The sequence below is a fragment of the Eleginops maclovinus genome, chromosome 12 (assembly GCF_036324505.1).
Source record: "Eleginops maclovinus isolate JMC-PN-2008 ecotype Puerto Natales chromosome 12, JC_Emac_rtc_rv5, whole genome shotgun sequence".
Classification (NCBI taxonomy): Eukaryota; Metazoa; Chordata; class Actinopteri; order Perciformes; family Eleginopidae; genus Eleginops; species Eleginops maclovinus.
Genome location: NC_086360.1, coordinates 4,791,733 through 4,800,304, shown reverse-complemented (window position 1 = coordinate 4,800,304; position 8,572 = coordinate 4,791,733). Strand labels below are relative to the sequence as shown.

Genomic DNA, 8,572 nt, shown 5'->3' with positions numbered 1-8,572 from the left:
TCCCATTTCAAAACCAAAACCAGAAATCGGATTACGGTTCGTTTTCTCGTTTTTCGTTTCTCGTTTTTTCGATTATGCACCCCCAAACGGAAAATGGAAAATGAAACATTCGGATAACAAATCCTGGGAGTGTTAGTTGTCAGGGAAACCGATCGCGAGCCAACAACTGACTCATGCCACAACTGATCTGTAAGGAAACATGGCTAATTTGGAGTCTCACTACGAGATGATAAATCAACTCTTTCTGTCGGGGAAAACTCATGCTGAAATGTCTGAGACATTGAAGAGTATGGGAATTAAGGGGTCCTCGGAGATGTCGGTGAGGAGATTCTGTGGCGACGTTGGGCTGAGACGGAAGGAGCACATCACAGACCAAGAGCTGGAAGAAGCTGTCCTGACATCTATTCAAAAGGTGAGTAAGCCTAGATCTAGAACTAGGCATTTGTTTGAATATTATTGCCATAGCCTTATGAATACCGAAAACGATTCAGGGCCAGATGAGCCCCAGATAGGAAATAGATCGGGCCAAACATATTTTGCCGTCTGGGCTAAACCGTAGCCGAAATAGCCTAGCCTCGGCCTAATAATTGAATGTAGGCTAGGCTACACACTTGTAATCCTTTATGACTTTATTATTAGGGTATTTGTTTGTTTGTTTAGTTGTGTGTTTATTTACTGTCCATAGACCGGTCCAACGTACGGACGGAAATGTATGACAGGGTACCTGTCATCTGTGGGGGTGAAAGTGGGTGAACCGCGAGTGGGAAGGATCCTACGAAACGTCCATCAGCCCTACAATGAGCTACGTCGTGAGGTAGGCCTAAAGAGTGCGCAAAAAATAAGCTCTAAAATTGCTGACATCATGAATGTTAACTTAATGTTGTGTGTTTACTAGGCCTACATAGTAATCATATTTGCAAATAACGTGAATGTTTCTGTTGATGTTATTGTAGGCCTATTTTTCATTGATTGGATTGTACTTCTTTTAGGGAGCAAGAAACCTGAACCCAGTCCCTTATCACGCAGACTACACGGGCCATAAATTACACATGGACCAAAACGAAAAGTTGGGTATGTTCGGAGTGACCCATGTGTTGGCTGTAGATGGGTACAGCAGTAAAATTATGGCTCAATTCACGATGCCCGTGAAGAACAATCTGATCATCTATGAGGAAGTTTACAGGCAAGTTGGAAATCCTCTATGTCTACATCAGTGTTACATGTGTGCTCAAAAGCAAATGTACTACACAAGTAATAGCCTACAAATGATTCATTAATCCATTCATTAATGTCATTAATTAATTAATGCCAATTTACACTGCTCTTTTTCATTTCTTTCTTTCTTTCCTTCCTTTTTTAAATACAGGAAAGCAGTTGTCAACAACGGAATGTGGGACCAGATTAGAGTTGATCACGGCAAGGAGTTTTATTTGACGTTATACATGCAGGAGAAGTTGGCTGAACATCGACACAACACCAATAGACTCCCTTACCTGCAGACAACCTCTTCAAAGGTATTTTTTTCTAGTAGTACTAGGCTACTACTACTACTACTAGCCTACTACTACTAGGATCTGTCTTCAGCCTTTTATTACTTTTGGGTGGTTAAAAAATGTCTGAAATGTCATATACAAAACGTTTTTTTGTGTGTGTGATTTAAACAGAATCTTCGAGTGGAAAGAATTTGGCCAGAGGTCAACAACCGGGTCAACTATCCCATCAAACAGGCCCTCATCCACCTACAGGACCAGAAACTAGTGGACATGCAGGACAACACAACTAAATTCTGTGTGTCAAACTTGGCCTGTCAAGTCAGTGCAATAGGACTTGCTCGAGTTGTGCAGTCCTGGAATGCACATAGGATACCAGGTAAAGTGTAATAGCTTACAAGTGTAATAGCAGTTTTTCACTGACCAAAAAAAAGGGAAAAAATTGTATAAAATGTAAAACTTTTTTTTACTCATTTTAGGCAGAGGGATACCAAACCAACTTGCGGCTGCTAGGTGTCCAGCCAGCTGTCCTGTAGAGCTGCTGCCCAATGCTGCTGAGGCAGCACATATGTACGAGGAGGAGATGGGATCATCTCTGACTTGGGTTTCAGCCTTTGGCTCTGACCCGTTTTCATCCGATGAACAGAGAGGTCTAGCAGAGCAAGCGTTTGGGGAGAGGTACCCGGACATGTCTCATCTCTTCGATACGGTCGTTAACCAGGACTACACCATGTTTCAGGAGGCACTGCTCCATCTAATTAATGTCTCTGACATGCATGCAACATTGTAAATAAATAAATACATATGAATCGTGTTAAAATCAACATCGTTTTGAATTATTTATTCATTTTAAAAAAGCTTCCTCAGCACTGCCAGGGCCTCGTCCAACCCAGCCACTTCATTTGTCTCCCTGTCTTGACACCGACACTTCGGGCAGTAGTCGTGGCTGTGTTCCCACTGTTGAATGCACGACCTGCATCCGATGATGCTTCTGCAGCAAGATGAAAAAATGGGTTTTTCCACAGGACCTGTAGATTAAAAAACATAACATTTTGGTAGACCTTAATTGTTTTTCCTTAGGCCTACGTGTTTAGTTTACCTTCTTGACTTGGAAATCAACTTGATAATCAACTACAAGTAAAACTGTACTAACCTGTGCACACAAGGCAGCCAAAGACAGTCTTCAGGGCATTCACTTCTCCCTCTTGTAGGCACAGTAGAGTTGCTTTGCCAGTCCCTTCTGTTACCTCCTTGATGCTCTTGGTGACCTCCTTCAGGCCCTGGGCTGCCTCGATCACCTCCTCTATCTCGGCCACCACGTCTTGAAGACCAGTGTCTTCTCTACGACTGAAAAATCGTAACCGTAATCGTAATTGTAATCGTAACCCTAACCCAAATCATTCAATCATACATTACTGTTATAGCCTACCTTTGAAATGCCTTTGTTCTCGCGACAGCACTGGCAACAGGCCGCTGAAAAGCAAAACGTGGACGTTGGTCCGCTGCTGCTGCTGTTGCTGTTGCAGGTGGTGGTGGTGGTGCTGCTGCTGCTGATGCCGAGGCATCCCCATGCACCTCGTAGTGGCCCCGGTCCACCAGATCCACAGAGATGAAGTGCCCGTTCTCCTCTGGGAAGATGGCGATGTTGTGGTCATCTGTTAAATAAATAGTGTCCTTCTGCACCTGTGTGATAAGAGATGAGATTATGATTTGTTACATATAGGGGAGACCGGGGTAAGTTGAGCCACTTTTTACATAAAGGCGTAATATGAGTGATAAAGGCGTAATTTGTTTCAAATCTTCACATCATACCAAATTTCAAAGTGTCATGTTACTATTAATGCAAAAACTAATTGATAAACTTTCATGGTTAAAATAATATTCTCTTTTTAAATATGTTTTTCAGGTGGCTAATCTTACCCCATGCATGAATAAAATAGTGAAATAAAAATTAAATAGTGAAATTAGACAGGATTGTGTGATATAGGCTACTTACTTGAAAGATGACAGCTATTTTTTCGGTCTTGAGGTCCTCTGGTCTCACTGTGACCCTCTTTTCTCTCAAAAAAAGTACGTAGGTATCCATCTGCATTATAATAGTAAACGTTGCATCAAATATGGTTGTAAAGCGCTGAAGGTTTATCATGCTAGGCTATACTTTGCATTGAAGCAGTTAACATCATAACGCTCTGTTTTGTACAGCTTGAAGGAAGAGTGGACAAGAACAATGCAGTGGTGAGATCTTCTTATGTATTTAGGTTTCAAGGTTTTTATTTGTCATATGCACAGCAGATACAGCGTATATGTTGGCAATGAAAATCTTATGTCGCGTGCTCCTCCAACAACTCAACATACATGGTGCAAATAAGATAAATAAAAAAGCAAAAAGAGAGAAGAATATTTACAGTATCAACAATAAAGATTTGAGGATGTGAAATATATACATATGTGGAATACATTGAGAGTATTTAAATACTTTACTCTGTGGAATGAGGAGGTATGGACAGATGCATATATTATGTATAACAGATGTATATGGCAGATATGTACAATATATAGATATGTGTACTATAAACAGATATGTATGGCAGATGTGTATAATATATATATATATATATATGTATGTGTGTACTATAAACAGATGTGAGTAGACATTCACAGAGCTCAGGAGTTCAGTAGTCTTATAGCCTGTGGTATAAAACTGTCTCTGAGTCTGGTAGTCTTGGTCCGGATGCTGCGGTACCGTCTGCCAGACGGCAGCAGACAGAACAGATAGTTGCTGGGGTGATGGGGGTCCTTTAATATCCTACCGGCCTTCTTCCTACACCGCTGGGTGTAGAGGTCCTCCATGGATGGCAGCTCCGTCCTGGTGATGTGCTGAGCAGTTTTCACCACCCTCTGTAGAGTCTTACGGTTGAGGGCGGTGCAACTGCCATACCAGGCGGTGATGCAGCCAGTCAGGATACTCTCGATGGTGCACCTGTAGAAGTTGCAGAGTATCCTGGAGTCCATGTTGAACTTCCGCAGCCTGCGGAGGAAGAAGAGCCGCTGTCGAGCCGTCTTGGATATGACCCTGGTGTGATGTGTCCATGTCAGGTCCTCACTGATGTTTACCCCGAGGAACCTGAAGCTGCTGACTCTCTCCACAGGAGTCCCGTCGATGGTGATGGGTGTGTGTGCCTCTCTCTGCCTCTTCCTGTAGTCCACAATCAGCTCCTTTGTTTTGCTGACGTTGAGATGGAGGTTGTTGTCCTGGCACCAAGATGTCAGGGCTCTGACCTCCTCTCTGTACGCCGTCTCGTCGCCGTCTGTGATCAGGCCGATGACGGTCGTGTCGTCAGCAAACTTGATGATGGTGTTGGAGCTGTGTGTGGCCACGCAGTCGTGCGTGAACAGGGAGTAGAGGAGAGGGCTGAGCACACAACCCTGAGGGGCTCCGGTGTTGAGGGTCAAGGTGGAGGATGTGATGTTCCCCATCCGCACTGCCTGGGATCTGCCCTTCAGGAAGCTCATGATCCAGTCACAGAGGGCGCTGTTGAGCCCAAGGTCCCTGAGCTTAATGATGAGCTTGGAGGGCACAATGGTGTTGAATGCTGAACTGTAGTCAATGAACAGCATTCTCACATAAGTGTTCCTCTGGTCCAGGTGGGAGAGGGCAGTGTGGAGGGTGAGGGAGATGGCATCATCCGTGGACCTGTTTGCTCTGTAGGCAAACTGCAGGGGGTCCAGTGAGTCAGGGAGGGAGGAGGTGATAAAAGTTTTGACTAACCGCTCAAAGCACTTCATGATGATGGAGGTGAGTGCAACTGGGCGGTAGTCATTGAGGCAGATGGGTTTTGTCTTTTTGGGGACAGGGACAATGATGGACTCTTTAAAACATGTGGGGACTACAGACTGGAGCAGTGACCTATTGAAAATGTCTGTGAACACATCTGCCAGCTGAACTGCACACACCTTGAGAGCACGGCCAGGGATGCCATCAGGTCCAGGAGCCCTGTGTGCGTTGATCCTTTTCAGAGATCTACACACATCTGCACTGGTTAAAACCAGTGAGCAGGGATCCTGGGCCTTTTGTGCCTCCACAGCCGGGGGCTTCTCAAAGCGTGCATAAAATGTGTTCAGTTCATCTGGGAGAGATGCAGACACTTCCTCAGCACCACTCGTTGTCCTTTTGTAGTCTGTTATTGTTTTTAGTCCAGACCACATATTTCTGGCATTGGAGCCCTTGTAGTTCGACTCCACCTTGTCCCTGTATTGTCTTTTCGCACTGCTAATAGCTCTCCGGAGTGCATACCTGGAATTCCTGTACTCATCCAAATCACCGCCGCTGTGTGCGATGGCCCGTGCTTTAAGTTTAGCTCGGACCTCGCCGTTTATCCAGGGCTTCTCATTTGGGAATGTCCGTACAGTAATCCGCGGCACGACGTCATCGATGCATTTGCCGATGTAGCAAATGACCGCGTCAGTGTGTGTGTTTATATCGTCCTCCTCAAACACACACCACTCCGTGATGCCAAAGCAGTGGCGGAGAGCAGAGTCAGACTGCTCGGACCAACGCTGCACTGTCCTTGTCACAGGTCGGTCCCTCTTCAGTCTCTGCCGGTAAACGGGGAGCAGAAGAAGAGATATGTGGTCTGACTTGCCGAAGGGGGGGCAGGGGAGGGCTTTATATCCATGCCGGAAAGGAGTGTAAACATGGTCCAGTGTATTTCCACCGCGCGTGGGGCAGCTGACGTGCTGATAGTATTTCGGCAGGACTTTCTTCATGTTGGCTCTGTTAAAATCCCCGGCCACAATAAATGCGGCCTCTGGCCGAGAAGTCTCTGTCCTGTCGATAATCCCATACAGCTCCTCCAGCGCTGTGTTGTTGTCAGCGTGCGGCGGAACATACACTGCTGTTAGAACAACAGATGTGAACTCCCTCGGCAGATAAAAAGGCCGGCATCCGATCATGATGTGCTCTAGGCTGGGAGAACAGTCCGAAGAAATGATCTCCACATCTGAGCACCAGTTGTTGTTAATCATGAACAGGGCTGGACTGGCATCTGAAAAGGGCCCGGGCACTTTTGATCACCCAAGGGCCAAGCGCCATTTTTATATATAGCTTACTGAATGGACCGCTTCTTATTGCTTAGGCTTCCAACATAACTTGTTAAAGTTCCGTGTACAATACGCCTTGAAACATCCAACTGCGTTGTCTCAACCATGAAGAAATTGAAACATCCATTGCTTTAATGCTTTCCACACAACGTGGTGAATGGTAGGATAGCCTATCCATGACCACCACAGGAAAATGCAACTCATGAAGACACGATTAAAATATCAGATACACATTGCCAACAACAAAGCTAATATACCATGTTTTTACATGTCATGCAAATTGGAGTGAGCGCGTAGCTATCAGCTATTCCTAAACAGTAGCACGGCTAGTCAGCTTCTTACCTATCCATCTACCGTGCAAATAGGCAGAACACTTAAGATAATACGAGATGTCTTGATAATGACGTGGCATGCCATTACAGAAGGAAAATATTACAAAAATACATTTTGTATAAAATCACAGTTGCACAAGACACGACAAGCAGTAGAGTAGAAATAAGATATTTGTTGGATTTGAGAAAGTGAAAGGGGGGATGCCATAACTAACACGCACTAGCAATTACAAGACGCACATGTCGTCCTTGTGACAGCTGACAGCTCAAGACAAATGGAAGATTTCCATAAGCTGTCAAAACAATACAAGAAAGGTGTACGAAAATAAATCGGTACATATTTGTGACTGATTTGAGAGAGTGGGGGCGACACATTTAGTCTTAGTTTCAGGCAATAAATGGGAAAAATGCCGAAGCAGTGAATAGCTAATCTGCCTAGCTAGCTAGGGTATTTCTAGACGGGACGGCACTAGCATAACTTCAAACACATCACATGACCTTGTAACAGCTCGACAAATGGAAGATTTATATATGCTGGCGCAACATTACAAGAGAAGTGCATGAAAATATATCAAATGGGTACATGTTTGTGACTGATTTGATAAAGTCAGGATGACAACTTGGTCTCGGTTTCAGGCAATAAATGGGAAACGAAACGCCGAAGCGGTGAATAGCTACACTGCATTGGCTAGCTAGCGGGTGTGTTGAGCTGAATTCTAACCTCAATCTCTCCCTGCTGGGTCACGTCTCGTGACTCTCGTCTCTCCGTCTCCTCCTCCTCTGGTTCCCCGGCTCGAACCACCATCTCCTCCGCCTCCTCCTCCTCTACATTCTCCACCACCTGTGCGCTCGTTGTCGTTGTACCGGCGGCCCCACCGCCCGAACCCGAGGTTGAGCTTGTGCTTTTGAATAAGTCGGTGATTTTTGCACATTTTGCTGCGTCGTCTTTAAGTTTTTGCTTTCTCTTTCCATTCGCTTCTCATGGCCACTCTTTTGTTTCTCCATCTCGCGACCTCTCTATCCTCCACCATTCGCTTACAAAATTTGAGGTGATGACTTGGGTCAAGTGAGGGCCTCTAGGGAGGGGCGGGCCTTCGAGAACCAAGGAATTTCATTGGACTAGCCAAATGTGCCTCAAGAGAAGCATCCAATGGGCCACGATGTGTCATGTTTTTACCGTCGCAATCAATAAAAAATATAATATATATAATGTATGTTTTGTTTCCGACCCTGGGAAGGCCCAAAACGTTGGAGGGCCTGGCGGGATTTGCCCGGTACGCCAGATAGCCAGTCCAGCCCTGATCATGAAGCACAAGCACATTTATTCTAATGTCATTAGTTTCTGTTGTTTTGTAAGGATGTTATAAGTCTAACAAGCAGCGTGGAACAAGTGGTGATTGGAACCCAGTGACTCCCGCGGAAAGCTGAATGAAACTAGACGTTCTAGGCACGTTAGCTAGTTATACAACAGCTAACTTCATATTCAGCTAACAGCGGCAGTTTCAGCATGTCAAATAAACGTAACAGACGGCCTGTATCTTTTTCAAAAAGTTAATATTTCGTCTTATCGCTGCTAAGTTGGGTTTTTATCTCTCTCTCTCTCTCTCTCTCTCTCTCTCTCTCTCTCTATATATATATATATATATATAA

At 44.9% G+C, this 8,572-nt stretch overlaps 2 protein-coding genes across 2 annotated transcripts; one reads left to right on the top strand and one right to left on the bottom strand.

Moving 5' to 3' along the window:
• The first annotated feature begins 199 nt into the window (after positions 1 to 199).
• LOC134873989 (uncharacterized) lies at positions 200 to 2,314 on the top strand. The gene is made up of 6 exons (XM_063897926.1): positions 200 to 412; positions 686 to 814; positions 990 to 1,183; positions 1,367 to 1,514; positions 1,665 to 1,869; positions 1,970 to 2,314. The coding sequence occupies exons 1-6, from the start codon at positions 200 to 202 to the stop codon at positions 2,278 to 2,280; spliced, it is 1,200 nt and encodes a 399-aa protein (XP_063753996.1). The 3' UTR covers positions 2,281 to 2,314.
• On the bottom strand, positions 2,311 to 3,776 carry LOC134873933 (uncharacterized). Its single transcript, XM_063897852.1, has 4 exons — positions 3,487 to 3,776; positions 2,920 to 3,173; positions 2,644 to 2,837; positions 2,311 to 2,518 (listed from the first exon to the last, which is right to left on the bottom strand). The coding sequence occupies exons 1-4, from the start codon at positions 3,634 to 3,636 to the stop codon at positions 2,340 to 2,342; spliced, it is 777 nt and encodes a 258-aa protein (XP_063753922.1). The 5' UTR covers positions 3,637 to 3,776; the 3' UTR covers positions 2,311 to 2,339.
• Positions 3,777 to 8,572: the final 4,796 nt, after the last annotated feature.

What these genes read in the sequence shown, in the direction of transcription:
- LOC134873989 (XM_063897926.1), top strand. Translation starts at nt 200, where the DNA reads ATGGCTAATTTGGAGTCTCACTACGAGATGATAAATCAACTCTTTCTG. An exon ending in TCCTGACATCTATTCAAAAG is followed by an intron (nt 413 to 685) that starts GTGAGTAAGCCT and finishes TACTGTCCATAG; the next exon opens with ACCGGTCCAACGTACGGACG. An exon ending in TGCAGACAACCTCTTCAAAG is followed by an intron (nt 1,515 to 1,664) that starts GTATTTTTTTCT and finishes TGATTTAAACAG; the next exon opens with AATCTTCGAGTGGAAAGAAT.
- LOC134873933 (XM_063897852.1), bottom strand. Translation starts at nt 3,636, where the DNA reads ATGATAAACCTTCAGCGCTTTACAACCATATTTGATGCAACGTTTACT. An exon ending in AAATAGCTGTCATCTTTCAA is followed by an intron (nt 3,174 to 3,486) that starts GTAAGTAGCCTA and finishes CTTATCACACAG; the next exon opens with GTGCAGAAGGACACTATTTA. An exon ending in TGGCTGCCTTGTGTGCACAG is followed by an intron (nt 2,519 to 2,643) that starts GTTAGTACAGTT and finishes TTTAATCTACAG; the next exon opens with GTCCTGTGGAAAAACCCATT.